This window comes from Pristiophorus japonicus, chromosome 17 (genome assembly GCF_044704955.1).
Source record: "Pristiophorus japonicus isolate sPriJap1 chromosome 17, sPriJap1.hap1, whole genome shotgun sequence".
NCBI lineage: Eukaryota > Metazoa > Chordata > Chondrichthyes > Pristiophoridae > Pristiophorus > Pristiophorus japonicus.
The window spans coordinates 69,994,891-70,018,505 of NC_091993.1; the positions used below are offsets into that span (position 1 = coordinate 69,994,891).

Consider the following 23,615-nt stretch of genomic DNA (forward strand, 5'->3'; position numbering starts at 1 on the left):
TGTTCCGCAGTGTGTTACAGTTTGACAGTGTGCCCCAGTGGGTCGCGGTGTTCCCCAGGGAGTGATAGTGTGACACTGTTCCCTAGAGTGTGACAGTGTGACAGTGTTTCCCGGTCTGTGACAGTGTTCTCCAGTGTGTGACAATGTGACAGTGTTCCCCAGTGGGTGACAGTGTTCCCCAGTGTTTGACAGTGTGACAGTGTTCCCCAGTGTGTGACAGTGTTCCTCAGTGTGTGAGTGTTTCCCTTTGTGTGTCAGTGTTCCCCAGTGTCTCACAGTGTGTCAGTGTTCCCCAGTGTGTGACAGTGTTCCCCAGTGCATGACAGTGTGACCGTGCTCCACCGTGTGTGACAGTGTGACCGTGTTCTCCAGTGTGTGACAATGTGACACTGTTCCCCAGTGTGTGAGAGTGTTCCCCAGTGTCTCACGGTGTGTCAGTGTTCCCCAGTGTGTTACAGTGTTCCCCATGCATGATAGTGTGCCCGTGCTCCCCAGTGTGTGACAGTGTGACAGTGTTCCCAAGTGTGTGACAGTGTTCCCAGTGTGCGACAGTGTGACAGTGTTCCCAGTGTGTGACAGTGTAACAGTGTTCCACAGAGTGTGACAGTATGATACTGTTCCCCAGTGTGACATTGTTCCCCAGTGTGTGACAGTGTTCCACTGTGTGTGACAATGTGACAGTGTTCACAAGTGTGTGACAGTGTGACAGTGTTCCCCAGTGTGTGACAGTGTGCCAGTGTTCCCCAGAGCGTGACAGTTTTCCCCAGTGTGCGACAGTGTGACAGTGTTCCCAAGTGTGTGGCAGTTTGACAGTGTTCCCCAGTGGGTCACAGTGTTCCCAAGGGCGTAACAGTCTGGCACTGTGCTGCAGCGTGCGACAGTGTGACAGTGTTCCCCAGTGTGTGGCAGTCTTCCCCAGTGTGTGACAGTGTTCCCCAGTGTGTGACAGTGTTCCCCAGTGTGTGACAGTGTGACAGTGTTCACCATGTGTGTGACGGTGTGACTATGTTCACCAGTGTGACAGTATTCCCCAGCGTGTGACAGTGTTCCCGAATGTGTGATAGTGTGACAATGTTCCGCAGTGTGTGACAGTGTGCCCCAGTGGGTCGCGGTGTTCCCCAGGGTGTAATAGTGTGACACTGTTCCGTAGAGTGTGACAGTGTGACAGTGTTCCCCAGTGTATGGCAGTCTTCCCCAGTCTGTGACAGTGTTCCCCAGTGTGTGACAGTGTTCCCCAGTGTGTGACAGTGTGCCCCAGTGGGTCGCGGTCTTCCCCAGGGTGTGATAGTGTGACACTGTTCCCTAGAGTGTGACAGTGTTCCTGGTGTGTGACAGTGTGACAGTGTTCTCCAGTGTGTGCCAATGTGACAGTGTTCCCCAGTGTGTGACAGTGTTCCACAGTGTTTGACAGTGTGACAGTGTTCCCCAGTGTGTGACAGTGTTCCCAGTGTGAGTGTTCCCTTTGTGTGTCTGTGTTCCCCTGTGTCTCTCAGTATGACAGTGCTCCCCAGTGTGTGACAGTTTTCCCAGTGTGGCAGTGTTCCCCAGTGTGTGACAGTGTTCCTCAATGTGTGAGTGTTTCCCTTTGTGTGTCAGTGTTCCCCAGTGTCTCACAGTGTGTTAGTGTTCCCCAGTGTGTGACAGTGTTCCCCAGTGCATGACAGTGTGACCGTGTTCTCCAGTGTGTGACAATGTGATAGTGTTCCCCAGTGTGTGACAGTGTTCCCCAGTGTCTCACAGTGTGTCAGTGTTCCCCAGTGTGTTACAGTGTTCCCCTTGCGTGATAGTGTGACCATGCTTCCCAGTGTCTCACAGTGTGTCAGTGTTCCCCAGTGTGTGACAGTGTTCCCCAGTGCATGACAGTGTGACCGTGTTCTCCAGTGTGTGACAATGTGATAGTGTTCCCCAGTGTGTGACAGTGTTCCCCAGTGTCTCACAGTGTGTCAGTGTTCCCCGGTGTGTTACAGTGTTCCCCTTGCGTGATAGTGTGACCATGCTTCCCAGTGTCTCACAGTGTGTCAGTGTTCCCCAGTGTGTGACAGTGTTCCCCAGTGCATGACAGTGTGACCGTGTTCTCCAGTGTGTGACAATGTGATAGTGTTCCCCAGTGTGTGACAGTGTTCCCCAGTGTGTGGCAGTGTGACAGTGTTCCCCAGTGCATGACAGTTTTCCCCAGTCTGTGACAGTGTTACCCAGTGAGTGACAGTGTGACAGTGTTCCCCACTGTGTGACAGTGTGACAGTATTCCCCAGTGTGTGACCGTGTGACAGTGTTCCCCAGTGTGTGACAATGTGACAGTGTTCCCCAGTGTGTTACAGTGTCCCCCTGTGTTTGACAGTGTGACTGTGTTCCCCAGTGTGTGACATTGTGATAGTGTTCCCAGTGTGTGAGTGTTCCCTTTGTTTGTCTGTGTTCCCTGGTGTCTCTCAGTGTGACAGTGCTCCCCAGTGTGTGTCTGTGTCCCCAGTGTGTGTCTGTGTTCCCAGTGTGGCAGTGTTCCCCAGTGTGTGACAGTGTTCCACAGTGTGAGAGTGTTCCTCAGTGTGTGACAGTGTGGCAGTGTTCCCCAGTGTGACGGTGTTCCCCAGAGTGTGACAGTGTTCCCAGGTGTGACAGCGTTCCCCAGTGTGTGACAGTCTGAAAGAGATCCACACTGTGTGACAGTGTGACAGCGTTCCCCAGTGTCAGTGTTCCGCAGTGTGTGACAGTGTGACAGAGTGACAGTGTTCCCCATTGTGTGACAGTGTCCCCCAGTGTGACTGTGTGACGGTTCCCCTCAGTGTGACAGTGATTCCCAGTGTGTGACAGTGTCCCCAGTGTGTGACAGTGTTCCCCGGTGCGTGATAGTGTTCCCCAGTGTATGACAGTCTTCCTCACTGTGTGACAGTGTGCGAGTGTTCCTCAGTGTGTGACAGTGTGACAGTTTTCACCATGTATGTGACAGTGGGACGGTGTGACTATGTTCACCAGTGTGAAAGTGTTCCCCAGTATGTGACAGTGTTCCTCAGTTTGTGAGTGTTTCCCTTTGTGTGTCAGTGTTCCCCAGTGTGTGACAATGTGACATTGTTCCCCAGCGTGTGGCAGTGTGACAGTGTTCCACCGAGTGTGACAGTGTGACACTGTGCCCCAGTGGGTTGCGGTGTTCCCCAGGGTGTGATAGTGTGACACTGTTCCCTAGAGTGCGACAGTGTTTCCCGGTGTGTGACAGTGTTCTCCAGTGTGTGACAATGTGACAGTGTTCCCCAGTGGGTGACAGTGTTCCCCAGTGTTTGACAGTGTGACAGTGTTCCCCAGTGTGTGACAGTGTTCCCAGTGTGAGTGCTCCCTTTGTGTGTCTGTGTTCCCTGTGTCTCTCAGTATGACAGTGCTCCCCAGTGTGTGACAGTTTTCCCAGTGTGGCAGTGTTCCCCAGTGTGTGACAGTGTTCCCCGGTGCATGACAGTGTGACCGTGTTCTCCAGTGTGTGACAATGTGATAGTGTTCCCCAGTGTGTGACAGTGTTCCCCAGTGTCTCACAGTGTGTCAGTGTTCCCCAGTGTGTTACAGTGTTCCCCTTGCGTGATAGTGTGACCGTGCTTCCCAGTGTCTCACAGTGTGTCAGTGTTCCCCAGTGTGTGACAGTGTTCCCCAGTGCATGACAGTGTGACCGTGTTCTCCAGTGTGTGACAATGTGATAGTGTTCCCCAGTGTGTGACAGTGTTCCACAGTGTCTCACAGTGTGTCAGTGTTCCCCAGTGTGTTACAGTGTTCCCCTTGCGTGATAGTGTGACTGTGCTTCCCAGTGTGTGACAGTGTGACAGTGTTCCCAAGTGTGTGCCAGTGTTCCCCAGTGTGACAGTGTTCCCCAGTGCGCGACAGTGTGACATTGTTCCCCAGTGTGTGACAGTGTGACAGTGTTCCCCAGTGTGTGACAGTGTAACGGTGTTCCACAGAGTGTGACAGTGTGACACTGTTCCCCAGTGTGACATTTTTCCCCAGTGTGTGACAGTGTTCCCCAGTGTGCGACAGTGTGACAGTGTTCCCAAATGTTTGACAGTGTGACAGTGTTCCCCAGTGCGTGACAGTGTGACAGTGTCCCCCAATGTGTGACAGTGTTCCCCAGTGTGTGACAATGTGACAGTGTTCGCCAGTATGTGACAGTGTTCGCCAGTGTTCGACAGTGACAGTGTTTCCCATTGTGTGAGTGCTCCCTTTGTATGTCTGTGTAACACTGTTCCCCAGTGTGACATTGTTCCCCAGTATGTGACAGTGTGACAGTGTTCCCCATTGTGTGACAGTGTGACAGTGTACCTCACTGTGTGACAGTGTGACAGCGTTCCCCAGTGTGTGGCAGAGTGACAGTGTTCCCCAGTGTGTGACAGTGTGAGTGTTCCCCAGTGTGTGACAGTGTTCCCCAGTGTGTGACAGTGAGACAGTGTTCCCCCGCGAATGACAGTTTGACAGTGTGACATTGTTCCCCAGTGTATGGCAGTGTGACAGTGTTTCCCAGAGTGTGACAGTGTGTGGCAGTGTGACAGTCTTTCCCAAGTGCATGACAATGTTCCCCAGTGTATGACAGTGTTCCTCACTGTGTGAGAGTGTGAGAGTGTTCCTCAGTGTGTGACAGTGTGACAGTGTTCCCCAGTGTGTGGCAGTTTGACAGTGTTTCCCAGTGGGTCACAGTGTTCCCCAGGGCGTGACAGTGTGGCACTGTGCCGCAGCGTGTGACAGTGTTCACCATTGTGTAGCAATCTTCCCCAGTGTGTGACAGTGTTCCCCGGTGTGTGACAGTGTGACAGTGTTCCCCAGTGTGTGAAAGTGTGACAGTGTTCCCCAGTGTGTGACAGTGTGACAGTGTTCCCCAGTGTGTGGCAGTTTGACAGTGTTCCCCAGTGGGTCACAGTGCTCCCCAGGGCGTGACAGTGTGGCACTGTGCCGCAGCGTGTGACAGTGTTCCCCAGTGTGTGGCAGTCTTCCCCAGTGTGTGACAGTGTTCCCCAGTGTGTGACAGTGTTCCTCAGTGTTTGAGTGTTTCCCTTTGTGTGTCAGTATTCCACAGTGTCTGACAATGTGACAGTGTTCCCCTGTGTGTGACAGTGTTCCCCACTGTCTCACAGTGTGTCAGTGTTCCCCAGTGTGTGACAGTGTACCCCAGTGCGTGGCAGTGTGACCGTGCTCCCCAGCGTGTAACAGTGTGACAGTGTTCCCCAGTGTGTGACAGTGTAACAGTTTTCCACAGACTGTGACAGTGTGACACTGTTCCCCAGTGTGACACTGTTCCCCAATGTGACATTGTTCCCCAGTGTGTGACAGTGTTCTCCATTGTGTGATAGTGTGACAGTGTTCCCCAGTGTGTGACAGTGTTCCCCAGCGCGTGACAGTATTCCTCATTGTGTGACAGTGTGAGAGTTTTCCCCAGTGTGTGACAGTATGACAGTGTTCCCCAGTGTGTGACATTGTGACAGGGTGACAGCGTTCCCCATTTTGTGACAGTGTGACAGTGTTCCCGAGTGTGACTGTGTGACAGTTTCCCCCAGTGTGACAGTGATTCCCATTGTGTGACAGTGTCCCCAGTGAGTGACAGTGTGACAGTGTTCCCCGGTGCGTGACAGTGTTCCCCAGTGTATGACAGTAATCCTCACTGTGTGACAGTGTGTGAGTGTTCCCCAGTGTGTGATAGTGTGACAGTGTTCACGTGTGTGTGACAGTGGGACGGTGTTCCCCAGTGTGACTGTGTGACAGTTTCCCCCAGTGTGACAGTGATTCCCAGTGTGTGACAGTGTCCCCAGTGTGTGACAGTGTTTCCCAGTGTGTGACAGTTTTCCCCAGTGTGTGGCAGTGTGACAGTGTTCCCCAGTGCATGACAATGTTCCCCAGTGTATGACAGTATTCCTCACTGTGTGACAGTGTGAGAGTGTTCTCCAATGTGTGAGAGTGTGGCACTGTGCCGCAGTGTATGACAGTGTGAAAGTGTTCCCCAGTGTGTGGCAGTTTTCCCCAGTCTGTGACAGTGTTACCCAGTGTGTGACAGTGTGACAGTGTTCCCAGTGTATGAGTGTTCCCTTTGTTTGTCTGTGTTCCCTGGTGTCTCTCAGTATGACAGTGCTCCCCAGTGTGTGTCTGTGTTCCCAGTGTGGCAGTGTTCCCCAGTGTGACAGTGTTCCCCAGTGTGTGACAGTGTGACAGTGTTCCCCAATGTGACGGTGTTCCCCAGAATGTGACAGCGTTCCCCAGTGTGTGACAGTCTGAAAGAGTTTCACAATGTGTGACAGTGTGACAGCGTTCCCCAGTGTGACAGTGTTCCCCATTGTTTGACAGTGTTCCCCAGTGTGACTGTGTGACAGTGTCCCCCAATGTGACAGTGATTCCCAGTGTGTGACAGTGACCCCAGTGTTTGACAGTGTGACATGTTCCCCGGTGCGTGACAGTGTTCCCCAGTGTATGACAGTCTTCCTCACTGTGTGACAGTGTGCGAGTGTTCCCCAGTGTGTGACAGTGTGACAGTTTTCACCATGTGTGTGACAGTGTGACAGTGTGCCCCAGTGGGTCGCGGTCTTCCCCAGAGTGTGATAGTGTGACACTGTTCCATAGAGTGTGACAGTGTTTCCCGGTGTGTGACAGTGTGACAGTGTTCTCCAGTGTGTGACAATGTGACAGTGTTCCCCAGTGTGTGACAGTGTTCCACGGTGTTTGACAGTGTGGCCGTGTTCCCCAGTGTGTGACAGTGTTCCTCAGTGTGTGAGTGTTTCCCTTTGTCAGTGTTCCCCAGTGTCTCACAGTGTGTCAGTGTTCCCCAGTGTGTGACAGTGTTCCCCAGTGCGTGACAGTGTGAGAGTGTTCCCCAGTGTGTGACAGTGTGACAGTGTTCTCCAGTGTGTGACAATGTGGCAGTGTTCCCCAGTGTGTGACAGTGTTCCCCAGTGTCTCACAGTGTGTCAGTGTTCCCCAGTGTGTTACAGTGTGGACAGTGTTCCAGAGTGTGTGACAGTGTGACAGTGTTCCCCCGTGTGACAGTGTAACAGTGTTCCACAGATTGTGACAGTGTGACAGTTTCCCCCACTGTGACAGTGTTCCCCAGTGCATGACAGTGTGACAGTGTTGTCCAGTTTGTGACCGTGTGACAGTGTTCCCCAGTGTGTGACAATGTGACAATGTTCTCCAGTGTGTGACAGTGTTCCCCAGTGTTTGACAGTGACAGTGTTCCCCATTGTGTGAGTGATCCCTTTGTATGTCTGTGTAACTGTGTTCCACAGAGTTTTAAAGTGTGACACTGTTCCCCAGTGTGACATTGTTCCCCAGTTTGTGACAGTATGACAGTGTTCCCCATTTTGTGACAGTGTTCCTCACTGTGTGACAGTGTGAGAGTGTTCCCCAGTGTGTGGCAGTGTGACAGTGTTCCTCAGTGTGTGACAGTGTGAGTGTTCCCCAGCTTGTGACAGTGAGGCAGTGTTCCCCCGCGAGTGACAGTTTGCCAGTGTGACAATGTTCCCCAGTGTGTGACAGTGTTTCCCAGTGGGTGACAGTTTTCCCCAGTGTGTGGCAGTGTGACAGTGTTCCCCAGTGTGTGACAGTGTGAGTGTTCCCCAGCTTGTGACAGTGAGGCAGTGTTCCCCCGCGAGTGACAGTTTGCCAGTGTGACAATGTTCCCCAGTGTGACAGTGTTTCCCAGTGGGTGACAGTTTTCCCCAGTGTGTGGCAGTGTGACAGTGTTCCCCAGTGTGTGACGGTGTGAGTGTTCCCCAGCTTGTGACAGTGAGGCAGTGTTCCCCCGCGAGTGACAGTTTGCCCGTGTGACAATGTTCCCCAGTGTGTGACAGTGTGACAGTGTTTCCCAGTGTGTGACAGTTTTCCCCAGTGTGTGGCAGTGTGACAGTGTTCCCCAGTGCATGACAATGCTCCCCAGTGTATGATAGTATTCCTCATTGTGTGACAGTGTGAGAGTGTTCTCCAATGTGTGAGAGTATGGCACTGTGCCGCAGTGTATGACAGTGTGACAGTGTTCCCCAGTGTGTGGCAGTTTTCCCCAGTCTGTGACAGTGTTACCCAGTGTGTGACAGTGTGACAGTGTTCCCCACTGTGTGACAGTGTGGCAGTATTCCCCAGTGTGTGACCGTGTGACAGTGTTCCCCAGTGTGTGACAATGTGACAGTGTTCCCCAGTGTGTTACAGTGTTCCCCTGTGTTTGACAGTGTGACTGTGTTCCCCAGTGTGTGACATTGTGACAGTGTTCCCAGTGTGTGAGTGTTCCCTTTGTTTGTCTGTGTTCCCCGGTGTCTCTCAGTATGACAGTGCTCCCCAGTGTGTGACAGTGTTCCCAGTGTGGCAGTGTGTGACAGTGTGTGACAGTGTGACAGTGTTCCCCAGTGTGACAGTGTCCCCCAGTGTGACGGTGTTCCCCAGAGTGTGACAGTGTTCCCCGGTGTGACAGCGTTCCCCAGTGTGTGACAGTCTGAAAGAGTTCCACACTGTGTGACAGTGTGACAGCATTCTCCAGTGTGACAGTGTTCCCCAGTGTGTGACAGAGTGACAGTGTTCCCCATTGTGTGACAGTGTTCCCCAGTGTGACAGTGATTCCCAGTGTGTGACAGTGTCCCCAGTGTGTGACAGTGTGAGAGTGTTTCCAGTGTGTGACAGTTTTCCCCAGTGTGTGGCAGTGTGACAGTGTTCCCCAGTGCATGACAATGTTCCCCAGTGTATGACAGTATTTCTCACTGTGTGACAGTGTGAAAGTGTTCTCCAATGTCTGACAGTGTGGCACTGTGCCGCAGTGTATGACAGTGTGACAGTGTTCCCCAGTGTGTTACAGTGTTCCCCTGTGTTTGACAGTGTGACAGTGTTCCCCAATGTGACGGTGTTCCCCAATGTGACGGTGTTCCCCAGAGTGTGACAGTGTTCCCCGGTGTGACAGCGTTCCCCAGCGTGTGCCAGTCTGAAAGAGTTCCACACTGTGTGATAGTGTGACAGCGTTCCCCAGTGTGACAGTGTTCCCCATTGTGTGACAGTGTGACAGTGTTCCCCAGTGTGACTGTGTGACAGTGTCCCCCAGTGTGACAGTGATTCCCAGTGTGTGACAGTGTCCCCAGTGTGTGACAGTGTGTCATGTTCCCTGGTGCGTGACAGTGTTCCCCAGTGTATGACAGTCTTCCTCACTGTGTGACAGTGTGCGAGTGTTTCCCAGTCTGTGACAGTGTGACAGTTTTCACCATGTGTGTGACAGTGGGATGGTGTGACTATGTTCACCAGTGTGACAGTATTCTCCAGCATGTGACAGTGTTCCCCAATGTGTGATAGTGTGACAATGTTCCACAGTGTGTGACAGTGTGACAGTGTGCCCCAGTGGGTCGCAATGTTCCCCAGGGTGTAATAGTGTGACACTGTTCCCTAGAGTGTGACAATGTGACAGTGTTTCCCGGTGTGTGACAGTGTTCTCCAGTGTGTGACAATGTGACAGTGTTCCCCAGTGTTTGACAGTGTGAAAGTGTTCCCCAGTATGTGACAGTGTTCCTCAGTGTGTGAGTGTTTCCCTTTGTGTGTCAGTGTTCCCCAATGTGTGACAATGTGACAGTGTTCCCCAGTGTGTGACAGTGTTCCCCTGTGTGACAGCGTTCCCCAGTGTGTGACAGTGTAACAGTGTTCCACAGAGTGTGACAGTGTGCTCCAGTGGGTTGCGGTGTTCCTCAGGTTGTGATAGTGTGACACTGTTCCCTAGAGTGTGAAAGTGTGACAGTGTTTCCCGGTGTGTGACATTGACAGTGTTCTCCAGTGTGTGACAATGTGACAGTGTTCCCCAGTGGGTGACAGTGTTCCCCAGTGTTTGACAGTGTGACAGTGTTCCCCAGTGTGTGACAGTGTTCCTCAGTGTGTGACTGTTTCCCTTTGTGTGTCAGTGTTCCCTAGTGTCTCACAGTGTGTCAGTGTTCCCCAGTGTGTTACAGTGTTCCCCATGCGTGATAGTGTGACCGTGCTCCACAGTGTGTGACAGTGTGACAGTGTTCCCAAGTGCGACAGTGTTCCCCAATGCATGACAGTGTGACCGTGCTCCACAGTGTGTGACAGTGTGACCGTGTTCTCCAGTGTGTGACAATGTGACAGTGTTCCCCAGTGTGTGACAGTGTTCCCCAGTGTCTCACGGTGTGTCTGTGTTCCCCAGTGTGTTACAGTGTTCCCCATGCGTGATAGTGTGACCGTGCTCCCCAGTGTGTGACAGTGTGACAGTGTTCCTAAGTGTGTGACAGTGTTCCCCAATGTGACAGTGTTCCCCAGTGTGTGACAGTGCGACAGTGTTCCCCAGTGTGTGACAGTGTAACAGTGTTCCACAGAGTGTGACAGTATGACACTGTTCCCCAGTGTGACATTGTTCCCCAGTGTGTGACAGTGTGCCAGTGTTCCACTGTGTGTGACAATGTGGCAGTGTTCACAAGTGTGTGACAGTGTGACAGTGTTCCCCAGTGCGTGACAGTGTGACAGTGTTCCCCGGTACGTGACAGTGTTCCCCAGTGTATGACAGTCTTCCTCACTGTGTGACAGTGTGCGAGTGTTCCCCTGTGTGTGACAGTGTGACAGTTTTCACCATGTGTGTGACAGTGGGATGGTGTGACTATGTTCAACAGTGTGCCAGTATTCCTCAGCACGTGACAGTGTTCCCCAATGTGTGGTAGTGTGACAATGTTCCGCAGTGTGTTACAGTTTGACAGTGTGCCCCAGTGGGTCGCGGTGTTCCCCAGGGAGTGATAGTGTGACACTGTTCCCTAGAGTGTGACAGTGTGACAGTGTTTCCCGGTCTGTGACAGTGTTCTCCAGTGTGTGACAATGTGACAGTGTTCCCCAGTGGGTGACAGTGTTCCCCAGTGTTTGACAGTGTGACAGTGTTCCCCAGTGTGTGACAGTGTTCCTCAGTGTGTGAGTGTTTCCCTTTGTGTGTCAGTGTTCCCCAGTGTCTCACAGTGTGTCAGTGTTCCCCAGTGTGTGACAGTGTTCCCCAGTGCATGACAGTGTGACCGTGCTCCACCGTGTGTGACAGTGTGACCGTGTTCTCCAGTGTGTGACAATGTGACACTGTTCCCCAGTGTGTGAGAGTGTTCCCCAGTGTCTCACGGTGTGTCAGTGTTCCCCAGTGTGTTACAGTGTTCCCCATGCATGATAGTGTGCCCGTGCTCCCCAGTGTGTGACAGTGTGACAGTGTTCCCAAGTGTGTGACAGTGTTCCCAGTGTGCGACAGTGTGACAGTGTTCCCCAGTGTGTGACAGTGTAACAGTGTTCCACAGAGTGTGACAGTATGATACTGTTCCCCAGTGTGACATTGTTCCCCAGTGTGTGACAGTGTTCCACTGTGTGTGACAATGTGACAGTGTTCACAAGTGTGTGACAGTGTGACAGTGTTCCCCAGTGTGTGACAGTGTGCCAGTGTTCCCCAGAGCGTGACAGTTTTCCCCGGTGTGCGACAGTGTGACAGTGTTCCCAAGTGTGTGGCAGTTTGACAGTGTTCCCCAGTGGGTCACAGTGTTCCCAAGGGCGTAACAGTCTGGCACTGTGCTGCAGCGTGCGACAGTGTGACAGTGTTCCCCAGTGTGTGGCAGTCTTCCCCAGTGTGTGACAGTGTTCCCCAGTGTGTGACAGTGTTCCCCAGTGTGTGACAGTGTGACAGTGTTCACCATGTGTGTGACAGTGTGACGGTGTGACTATGTTCACCAGTGTGACAGTATTCCCCAGCGTGTGACAGTGTTCCCGAATGTGTGATAGTGTGACAATGTTCCGCAGTGTGTGACAGTGTGCCCCAGTGGGTCGCGGTGTTCCCCAGGGTGTAATAGTGTGACACTGTTCCGTAGAGTGTGACAGTGTGACAGTGTTCCCCAGTGTATGGCAGTCTTCCCCAGTCTGTGACAGTGTTCCCCAGTGTGTGACAGTGTTCCCCAGTGTGTGACAGTGTGCCCCAGTGGGTCGCGGTCTTCCCCAGGGTGTGATAGTGTGACACTGTTCCCTAGAGTGTGACAGTGTTCCTGGTGTGTGACAGTGTGACAGTGTTCTCCAGTGTGTGCCAATGTGACAGTGTTCCCCAGTGTGTGACAGTGTTCCACAGTGTTTGACAGTGTGACAGTGTTCCCCAGTGTGTGACAGTGTTCCCAGTGTGAGTGTTCCCTTTGTGTGTCTGTGTTCCCCTGTGTCTCTCAGTATGACAGTGCTCCCCAGTGTGTGACAGTTTTCCCAGTGTGGCAGTGTTCCCCAGTGTGTGACAGTGTTCCTCAATGTGTGAGTGTTTCCCTTTGTGTGTCAGTGTTCCCCAGTGTCTCACAGTGTGTTAGTGTTCCCCAGTGTGTGACAGTGTTCCCCAGTGCATGACAGTGTGACCGTGTTCTCCAGTGTGTGACAATGTGATAGTGTTCCCCAGTGTGTGACAGTGTTCCCCAGTGTCTCACAGTGTGTCAGTGTTCCCCAGTGTGTTACAGTGTTCCCCTTGCGTGATAGTGTGACCATGCTTCCCAGTGTCTCACAGTGTGTCAGTGTTCCCCAGTGTGTGACAGTGTTCCCCAGTGCATGACAGTGTGACCGTGTTCTCCAGTGTGTGACAATGTGATAGTGTTCCCCAGTGTGTGACAGTGTTCCCCAGTGTCTCACAGTGTGTCAGTGTTCCCCGGTGTGTTACAGTGTTCCCCTTGCGTGATAGTGTGACCATGCTTCCCAGTGTCTCACAGTGTGTCAGTGTTCCCCAGTGTGTGACAGTGTTCCCCAGTGCATGACAGTGTGACCGTGTTCTCCAGTGTGTGACAATGTGATAGTGTTCCCCAGTGTGTGACAGTGTTCCCCAGTGTCCCACAGTGTGTCAGTGTTCCCCGGTGTGTTACAGTGTTCCCCTTGCGTGATAGTGTGACTGTGCTTCCCAGTGTGTGACATTGTGACAGTGTTCCCAAGTGTGTGACAGTTTTCCCCAGTGTGACAGTGTTCCCCAGTGTGCGACAGTGTGACAGTGTTCCCCAGTGTGTGACAGTGTGACAGTGTTCCCCAGTGTGTGACAGTGTAACGGTGTTCCACAGAGTGTGACAATGTGACACTGTTCCCCAGTGTGACATTGTTCCCCAGTGTGTGACAGTATGACAGTGTTCACAAGTGTGTGACAGTGTTCCCCAGTGCGTGACAGTGTGAGAGTGTTCCCCAGAGCGTGACAGTTTTCCCCAGTGTGCGACAGCGTGACAGTGTTCCCAAATGTTTGACAGTGTGACAGTGTGACAGTGTTCCCCAGTGCGTGACAGTGTGACAGTGTTCCCCAATGTGTGACAGTGTTCCCCAGTGTGTGACAATGTGACAGTGTTCGCCAGTGTGTGGCAGTGTTCGCCAGTGTTCGACAGTGACAGTGTTTCCCATTGTGTGAGTGCTCCCTTTGTATGTCTGTGTAACACTGTTCCCCAGTGTGACAGTGTTCCCCAGCGTGTGACAGTGTGACAATGTTCCCCAGTGTGACATCGTTCCCCAGTGTGTGACAGTGTGACAGTGTGACAGTGTGACAGTGTTCCCCATTGTGTGACAGTGTGACAGTGTTCCCTAGTGTGTGACAGCGTGACGGTGTTCCCCAGTGTGCGACAGTGTGACAGTGTTCCCAAGTGTGTGACAGTGTGACAGTGTTATCCACTGTGTGACAGTGTGACAGTTTCCCCCAGTGTGACAGTGTTCCCCAGTGCGTGACAGTGTGACAGTGTTCCCCAGTTTGTGACCATGTGACAGTGTTGCCCAGTGTGTGACAATGTGACAATGTTCCCCAGTGTGTGACAGTGTTCCCCAGTGTTTGACAGTGACAGTGTTCCCCATTGTGTGAGTGTTCCCTTTGTATGTCTGTGTAACTGTGTTCCACAGAGTTTTAAAGTGTGACACTGTTCCCCAGTGTGACATTGTTCCCCAGTTTGTGACAGTATGACAGTGTTCCCCATTTTGTGACAGTGTGACAGTGTTCCTCACTGTGTGACAGTGTGAGAGTGTTCCCCAGTGTGTGGCAGTGTGACAGTGTTCCCCAGTGTGTAACAGTGTGAGTGTTCCCCAGTGTGTGACAGTGAGGCAGTGTTCCCCCGTGAGTGACAGTTTGCCAGTGTGACAATGTTCCCCAGTGTGTGACAGTGTGACAGTGTTTCCCAGTGTGTGATAGATTTCCCCAGTGTGTGGCAGTGTGACAGTGTTCCCCAGTGCATGACAGTTTTCCCCAGTCTGTGACAGTGTTACCCAGTGAGTGACAGTGTGACAGTGTTCCCCACTGTGTGACAGTGTGACAGTATTCCCCAGTGTGTGACCGTGTGACAGTGTTCCCCAGTGTGTGACAATGTGACAGTGTTCCCCAGTGTGTTACAGTGTCCCCCTGTGTTTGACAGTGTGACTGTGTTCCCCAGTGTGTGACATTGTGACAGTGTTCCCAGTGTGTGAGTGTTCCCTTTGTTTGTCTGTGTTCCCTGGTGTCTCTCAGTGTGACAGTGCTCCCCAGTGTGTGTCTGTGTCCCCAGTGTGTGTCTGTGTTCCCAGTGTGGCAGTGTTCCCCAGTGTGTGACAGTGTTCCACAGTGTGAGAGTGTTCCTCAGTGTGTGACAGTGTGGCAGTGTTCCCCAGTGTGACGGTGTTCCCCAGAGTGTGACAGTGTTCCCAGGTGTGACAGCGTTCCCCAGTGTGTGACAGTCTGAAAGAGTTCCACACTGTGTGACAGTGTGACAGCGTTCCCCAGTGTCAGTGTTCCGCAGTGTGTGACAGTGTGACAGAGTGACAGTGTTCCCCATTGTGTGACAGTGTCCCCCAGTGTGACTGTGTGACGGTTCCCCTCAGTGTGACAGTGATTCCCAGTGTGTGACAGTGTCCCCAGTGTGTGACAGTGTTCCCCGGTGCGTGATAGTGTTCCCCAGTGTATGACAGTCTTCCTCACTGTGTGACAGTGTGCGAGTGTTCCTCAGTGTGTGACAGTGTGACAGTTTTCACCATGTATGTGACAGTGGGACGGTGTGACTATGTTCACCAGTGTGAAAGTGTTCCCCAGTATGTGACAGTGTTCCTCAGTTTGTGAGTGTTTCCCTTTGTGTGTCAGTGTTCCCCAGTGTGTGACAATGTGACATTGTTCCCCAGCGTGTGGCAGTGTGACAGTGTTCCACCGAGTGTGACAGTGTGACACTGTGCCCCAGTGGGTTGCGGTGTTCCCCAGGGTGTGATAGTGTGACACTGTTCCCTAGAGTGCGACAGTGTTTCCCGGTGTGTGACAGTGTTCTCCAGTGTGTGACAATGTGACAGTGTTCCCCAGTGGGTGACAGTGTTCCCCAGTGTTTGACAGTGTGACAGTGTTCCCCAGTGTGTGACAGTGTTCCCAGTGTGAGTGCTCCCTTTGTGTGTCTGTGTTCCCTGTGTCTCTCAGTATGACAGTGCTCCCCAGTGTGTGACAGTTTTCCCAGTGTGGCAGTGTTCCCCAGTGTGTGACAGTGTTCCCCGGTGCATGACAGTGTGACCGTGTTCTCCAGTGTGTGACAATGTGATAGTGTTCCCCAGTGTGTGACAGTGTTCCCCAGTGTCTCACAGTGTGTCAGTGTTCCCCAGTGTGTTACAGTGTTCCCTTTGCGTGATAGTGTGACCGTGCTTCCCAGTGTCTCACAGTGTGTCAGTGTTCCCCAGTGTGTGACAGTGTTCCCCAGTGCATGACAGTGTGACCGTGTTCTCCAGTGTGTGACAATGTGATAGTGTTCCCCAGTGTGTGACAGTGTTCCACAGTGTCTCACAGTGTGTTGAGTGTTCCCCAGTGTGTTACAGTGTTCCCCTTGCGTGATAGTGTGACTGTGCTTCCCAGTGTGTGACAGTGTGACAGTGTTCCCAAGTGTGTGCCAGTGTTCCCCAGTGTGACAGTGTTCCCCAGTGCGCGACAGTGTGACATTGTTCCCCAGTGTGTGACAGTGTGACAGTGTTCCCCAGTGTGTGACAGTGTAACGGTGTTCCACAGAGTGTGACAGTGTGACACTGTTCCCCAGTGTGACATTTTTCCCCAGTGTGTGACAGTGTTCCCCAGTGTGCGACAGTGTGACAGTGTTCCCAAATGTTTGACAGTGTGACAGTGTTCCCCAGAGCGTGACAGTGTGACAGTGTCCCCCAATGTGTGACAGTGTTCCCCAGTGTGTGACAATGTGACAGTGTTCGCCAGTATGTGACAGTGTTCGCCAGTGTTCGACAGTGACAGTGTTTCCCATTGTGTGAGTGCTCCCTTTGTATGTCTGTGTAACACTGTTCCCCAGTGTGACATTGTTCCCCAGTATGTGACAGTGTGACAGTGTTCCCCATTGTGTGACAGTGTGACAGTGATCCCCATTGTGTGACAGTGTGACAGTGTACCTCACTGTGTGACAGTGTGACAGCGTTCCCCAGTGTGTGGCAGAGTGACAGTGTTCCCCAGTGTGTGACAGTGTGAGTGTTCCCCAGTGTGTGACAGTGTTCCCCAGTGTGTGACAGTGAGACAGTGTTCCCCCGCGAATGACAGTTTGACAGTGTGACATTGTTCCCCAGTGTATGGCAGTGTGACAGTGTTTCCCAGAGTGTGACAGTGTGTGGCAGTGTGACAGTCTTTCCCAAGTGCATGACAATGTTCCCCAGTGTATGACAGTGTTCCTCACTGTGTGAGAGTGTGAGAGTGTTCCTCAGTGTGTGACAGTGTTCCCCAGTGTGTGGCAGTTTGACAGTGTTTCCCAGTGGGTCACAGTGTTCCCCAGGGCGTGACAGTGTGGCACTGTGCCGCAGCGTGTGACAGTGTTCACCAGTGTGTAGCAATCTTCCCCAGTGTGTGACAGTGTTCCCCGGTGTGTGACAGTGTGACAGTGTTCCCCAGTGTGTGAAAGTGTGACAGTGTTCCCCAGTGTGTGACAGTGTGACAGTGTTCCCCAGTGTGTGGCAGTTTGACAGTGTTCCCCAGTGGGTCACAGTGCTCCCCAGGGCGTGACAGTGTGGCACTGTGCCGCAGCGTGTGACAGTGTTCCCCAGTGTGTGGCAGTCTTCCCCAGTGTGTGACAGTGTTCCCCAGTGTGTGACAGTGTTCCTCAGTGTTTGAGTGTTTCCCTTTGTGTGTCAGTATTCCACAGTGTCTGACAATGTGACAGTGTTCCCCTGTGTGTGACAGTGTTCCCCACTGTCTCACAGTGTGTCAGTGTTCCCCAGTGTGTGACAGTGTACACCAGTGCGTGGCAGTGTGACCGTGCTCCCCAGCGTGTAACAGTGTGACAGTGTTCCCCAGTGTGTGACAGTGTAACAGTTTTCCACAGACTGTGACAGTGTGACACTGTTCCCCAGTGTGACACTGTTCCCCAATGTGACATTGTTCCCCAGTGCGTGACAGTGTTCTCCATTGTGTGATAGTGTGACAGTGTTCCCCAGTGTGTGACAGTGTTCCCCAGTGCGTGACAGTATTCCTCATTGTGTGACAGTGTGAGAGTTTTCCCCAGTGTGTGACAGTGTGACAGTGTTCCCCAGTGTGTGGCAGTGTGACAGTGTTCCCCAGTGGGTCACAGTGTTCCCTAGGGCGTGACAGTGTGGCACTGTGCCACAGCGTGTGATAGTGTGACAGTGTTCCCCAGTGTGGGCAGTCTTCCCCAGTGTGTGGCTGTCTTCCCCAGTCTGTGACATTGTTCCCCGCTGTGTGACAGTGTGACAGTGTTCCCCTGTGAATGGCAGTGTGACAGTGTTCCCCAGTGGGTCACAGTGTTCTCCAGGGCGTGACAGTGTGGCACTGTGCCACAGTGTGTGACAGTGTTCCCCTGTGTGTGGCAGTCTTCCCCAGTCTGTGACAGTGTTCCCCAGTGTGTGACAGTGTTACAGTGTTCCCCACTGTGTGACAGTGTGACAGTGTTCCCCAGTGTGCGGCCATGTTCCCCAGTGTGTGACAATGTGACAGTGTTTCCCAGTGTGTTACAGTGTTCCCCAGTGTTTGACCGTGTGACTGTGTTCCCCAGTGTGTGACACGGTGACAGTGTTCCCCAGTGTGTGAGTGTTCCCTTTGTGTGTCTGTGTTCTCCGGTGTCTCACAGTGTGACAGTGTTCCCCAGTGTGTGGCAGTGTAACAGTGTTCCCCAGTGGGTCACAGTGTTCCCTAGGGCGTGACAGTGTGACCGTGCACCCTAGCGTGTGACAGTGTGACAGTGTTCCCCAGTGTGTGACAGTGTTCCCCAGTGTATGACATTGTGACAGTGTTCCCCAGTGTGTGACAGTGTTCCCCAGTGTGTGACAGTATTCCTCAATGTGTGCCAGTGTGAGAGTTTTCCACAGTGCATGACAGTGTGACAGTGTTCCCCAGTGTGTGGCAGTGTTCCCCAGTGGGTCACAGTGTTCCCTAGGGCGTGACAGTGTGGCACTGTGCCACAGCGTGTGACAGTGTGACAGTGTTCCCCAGTGTGGGCAGTCTTCCCCAGTTTGTGACAGTGTTTCCCAGTGTGTGACAGTGTGACATTGTTCCCCACTGTGTGACAGTGTGACAGTGTTCCCCAGCGTGTGACCATGTGACAGTGTTCCCCAGTGTGTGACAATGTGACAGTGTTCCCCAGTGTGTGACCATGTTCCCCAGCGTGTGACAATGCGACAGTGTTCCCCAGTGTGTTACAGTGTTCCCCAGTATTTGACCGTGTGACTGTGTTCCCCAGTGTGTGACAATGTGACAGTGTTCCCCAGTGTGTGACCATGTTCCCCAGTGTGTGACAATGTGACAGTGTTCCCCAGTGTGTGAGTGTTCCCTTTCTGTGCCTGTGTTCCCCGGTGTCTCACAGTGTGACAGTGTTCCCCAGTGCGTGACAGTGTGACAGTGTTCCCCAGTATGTGGCAGTGTGACAGTGTTCCCCAGTGGGTCACAGTGTTCCCTAGGGCGAGACAGTGTGGCACTGTGCCACAGCGTGTGGCAGTGTGACTGTGTTCCCCAGTGTGGGCTGTCTTCCCCAGTCTGTGACAGTGTTTCCCAGTGTGTGACAGTGTGACATTGTTCCCCACTGTGTGACAGTGTGACAGTGTTCCCCAGTGTGTGACCGTGTGACAGTGTTCCCCAGTTTGTGACAATGTGACCGTGTTCCCCAGTGTGTGACCATGTTCCCCAGTGTGTGACAATGTGACAGTGTTCCCCAGTGTGTTACAGTGTTCCCCAGTGTTTGACCGTGTGATTGTGTTCCCCAGTGTGTGAGTGTTCCCTTTGTGTGCCTGTGTTCCCCGGTGTCTCACAGTGTGACAGTGTTCCCCAGTGTGTGGCAGTGTGACAGTGTTCCCCAGTGGGTCACAGTGTTCCCTAGGGCGTGACAGTGTGTGACAATGTGACAGTGTTCCCCAGTGTGGGCAGTCTTCCCCAGTCTGTGACAGTGTTCCCCAGTGTGTGTCAATGTGACAGTGCTGCGCAGTGTGTTACAGTGTTCCCCAGTGTTTGACCATGTGACAGTGTTCCCCAGTGTGTGAGTGTTACCTTTGTGTGGCTGTGTTCCCCGGTGTCTCACAGTGTGACATTGCTCCCCAGTGTGTGACAGTGTTCCCTTGTGCGTGACAGTGTGATAGTGTTCCCCTGTGTATGACAGTGTGACAGTGTTCCCCAGTGTGTGACAGTGTGGCAGTGATCCCCCGTGTGTGACAGTGTGACAGTGTTCCACAGTGTGTGACAGTGTGACAGTGTTCCACAGTGTGTGACAGTGTGACAGTGTGACAGTGTTCCCCAGTGTGACGGTGTTCCCCAGAGTATGACAGTGTTCCCCGGTGTGACAACATTCCCCGGTGTGTGCCAGTCTGACAGTGTTCCACAGTGTGTGACAGTGTGACAGCATTCCCCAGTGTGACAGTGTTGCCCAGTGTGCGACAGAGTGACAGTGTTCCCCATTGTGTGACAGTGTGACAGTGTTCCCCAGTGTGACAGTGATTCCCAGTGTGTGACAGTGTGACACTGTTCCCTGGTGCGTGACAGTGTTCCCCAGTGTATGACAGTCTTCCTCACTGTGTGACAGTGTGCGAGTGTTCCCCAGTGTGTGACAGTGTGACAGTGTTCCCCAGTGTGTGACAGTGTGACAGTGTTCACCATGTGTGTGACAGTGGGACTGTGTGACTATGTTCACCAGTGTGACAGTATTCCCCAGCACGTGACAGTGTTCCCCAATGTGCGATAGTGTGACAATGTTCCACAGTGTGTGACAGTGTTCCCCAGTGGGTCACAGTGTTCCCCAGGGCATGACAGTGTGGCACTGTGCCACAGAGTGTGACAGTGTTCCCCAGTGTGTGGCAGTCTTCCCCAGTCTGTGACAGTGTTCCCCACTGTGTGACAGTGTGACAGTGTTCCCCAGTGTGTGACCGTGTTCCCCAGTGTGTGACAATATGACAGCATTCCCCAGTGTGTTACAGTGTTCCCCAGTGTTTGACCATGTGACTGTGTTCCCCAGTGTGTGACATTGTGACAGTGTTCCCCAGTGTGTGAGTGTTCCCTTTGTGTGTCTGTGTTCCCCTGTGTCTCACAGTGTGACAGTGCTCCCCAGTGTGTGACAGTGTTCCCCTGTGCATGACAGTGTGATATTGGTCCCCAGTGTATGAGAGTGTGGCAGTGTTCCCCAGTGTGTGACAGTGTTCCCCAGTGTGACAGCGTTCCCCAGTGTGTGACAGTCTGACAGTGTTCCACAGTGTGTGACAGTATGACAGTGTTCCCCAGTGTGACTGTGTGACAGTTTCCCCCAATGTGACAGTGATTCCCAGTGTGTGACAGTGTCCCCAGGGTTTGACAGTGTGACAGTGTCCCCCAATGTGTGGCATTGTGACAGTGTTCCCCATTGTGTGACAGTGTGACAGTGTTCCCCAGTGTGTGACAGTGTGAAAGTTTCCCCCAGTGTGACAGTGATTCCCAGTGTGTGACAGTGTGACAGTTTTCCCCAATGCATGACAGTGTTCCCCAGTGTATGACAGTCTTCCTCACTGTGTGACAGTGTGCAAGTGTTCCCCAGTGTGACAGTGTTCCCCAGTGTGTGACAGTGTGACAGTGTTCACCATGTGTGTGACAGTGGGATGGTGTGCCTATGTTCAGCAGCGTGACAGTATTCCCCAGTGTGTGACCATGTGACAGTGTTCCCCTGTGTGTGACAATGTGACAGTGTTCCCCAGTGTGTGACAGATATCCCCAGTGTGTGACATTGTGACATTGTTCCCCAGTGTGTGAGTGTTCCCTTTGTATGTCTGTGTTCCCCATGTCTCACAGTGTGACAGTGCTCCCCAGTGTGTGACAGTGTTCCCAGTGTGGCAGTGTTCCCCAGTGTGACAGTGTTCCCCAGTGTGTGACAGTGTGACAGTGTTCCACAGTGTGTGACATTGTGAGTGTTCCCCAGTGTGATGGTGTTCCCCAGTGTGACAGTGTTCCCCAGTGTGTGAAAGTGTGACAGTGTTGAAAAGTGTATGACAGTATGACAGTGTTCCCCAGTGTGTGACATTATGACAGGGTGACAGCGTTCCCCATTGTGTGACAGTGTAACAGTGTTCCCCCGTGTGACTGTGTGACAGTTTCTCCCAGTGTGACAGTGATTCCCATTGTGTGACAGTGTCCCCAGTGAGTGACAGTGTGAGAGTGTTCCCCGGTGCGTGACAGTGTGACAGTGTTCACCGTGTGTGTGACAGTGGGACGGTGTGACTATGTTCACCAGTGTGACAGTATTCCCCAGTGTGTGACAGTGTTCCCCAGTGTGTGACAGTGTGACAATGTTCCCCTGTGTGACAGTCTTCCCCAGTGTGATAGTGTTCCCCAGTGTTATAGTGTTCCCCAGTGTCTGGAGTACACAGTGTGACATTGTTCCCCAGTGTTTAAAGTGCCGGACACCAATTAGACTATGGACGCTTTTGGGACACTGTTGAAGATTGTTACCTTCTCCAAATGATCGTTCCGAGGGCTTTGAAATGCAGGAATATTGTTAACCGTTATTGGGGAGAAATTCAGTTGTGCCTCAGTTGCGGTGGTACTTTTAGCGCCATGAAAATGTTTGCACCTACTGCCCAGACATTCATCAGAATTGGTTGAAGAGCTGACAGGGGCAATAAATGAGCTGTTACACTCCCGAGCTGGGGCTGCAATGACGTAAGTTTGGTCGGTACAGTTTGCAGACCCATTATGCAAGCGCAGAACTCGGAAGCAGATCCCTGGAAAAGCCGAGTCTTAAAGGCACCCAGTAAAGTTTTCAAAATCACTTGTTTTCAATCTGTACTGTTATGTCTGTCTGCCGCTGTAAACTCAGAGACTCACGCACCGTGCTGTGTGTAAATGTTGCTCTGACTGTGACCTCCGAGGGAAGCGCTTCCTCATCCCTTTAAGTAGCCACCATTTAATGACTCTGCAAGCCTGGACCCACTCTTTTTCCAGACGTTGTTATTGGCAGGCGCTCATTCCTGTGCACATACCGAATTTACCGACCAGGGAGCAAGCGTGGGTGTTGCACCAGGAATACGTCATGATCGGAGTGATCGCCAGGCGCTACTGGTTTTTGCATACCCGGTGAACCTCTAATGAATTTCTGGTCTGGGCGCTAAAAGTTGCATGCCCAGTCAGTAATCTCTTACGCTCCCATTAACGCCCTCTCTGGCCGCAAACTGAAGTGTTAGACAATCTTTAATCAGCCCAATGTGTTTGAACAAGAAACTTCCACTGGGCAGAGAAGAGTTCACTTTACACTGTGGGAGTAGCGATTACCCTAATGCCCTAGCATTCCATTAGTTTTTCCTCCCTGAGCAGCGTTTATAACTTCCCTTGCATCGAAGTTAGACGATGCAAATGAAGCGCATGAACATGGCAAGCGAGACAGCGAGGCATCAGAAGCAAGGAAAGACGGAGAAATCAGAATATAAGTTTAGGAGAAAGCAGAAGCTTTGTTGGGGACGAACAGTTCTAATGTTTCAGTAGATTGTTAGCACTTCATACTCTGACGTTTTGTGCTGTTCTTGCAGGTTGTCAAGAAGGCAGGCATTGATGGTGTGACTCCCATGATCGGCGATAAAGTGTTTGTTCATTACACTGGGACCCTGTTGAATGGAAGAAAATTTGATTCCAGTAGAGATAGAAATGAACAATTTATTTTTGATCTCGGAAAAGGTAAGAGCTTTCTATTAAAGCTGTAACCTGCACTGACCGATACTGTAGAAGCAAAATGATGGGCCAAAAGGATGCTTTAATGTTGCAATAGTTAATATGTCTTGTGAAGTCTGAGTACTAGGGATGGAGGTTTGCATCTGCCAGATTAAAGCCAATATACATTGCATTTCCAGCCCAATCCAGTCATAGCCAGAGAATCACCTGCAATGGCTTCTCATCCCACACCCGCACCATTACCTCTGAACTCCCCAGTGATCTCCTATTCACCTATATGCTGCTCCTCAGTGCCCCATCAGAAAACATCATGTCAGGTACCAGATGTAGGCTGACGACACCCAGTTCCACCTCACCACCACTGCCCACGACCCCCTCCACTGACTCTATTTGGTCACGCTGCTTATTCAAGATCCAGTATTGGTTCAGCAGAAATTTCCTCCAACTAATTATTGTGAAGACCGAAGCCATTGTCTTCAGTCCCCACCATAAAATCTGTTCCCTAACCATCGATTCAATCCCCCTCCCTGATCATTGTCAGAAGCTGCACCAGACTGTTGGTAACCATGGCGACCTATTATTTGAT

General features: G+C 52.2%; 1 protein-coding gene across 1 annotated transcript in view; it reads left to right on the forward strand.

Annotated features, from left to right (window-relative positions):
- Positions 1 to 23,615, forward strand: part of LOC139227783 (peptidyl-prolyl cis-trans isomerase FKBP5-like) — a 472,122-nt gene that overhangs the window by 318,720 nt on the left and 129,787 nt on the right. Inside the window, exon 2 of the mRNA XM_070858822.1 lies at positions 22,891 to 23,035. Coding sequence (XP_070714923.1) covers positions 22,891 to 23,035 — 145 coding nt within the window. The remainder of the gene's footprint in view (positions 1 to 22,890; positions 23,036 to 23,615) is intronic.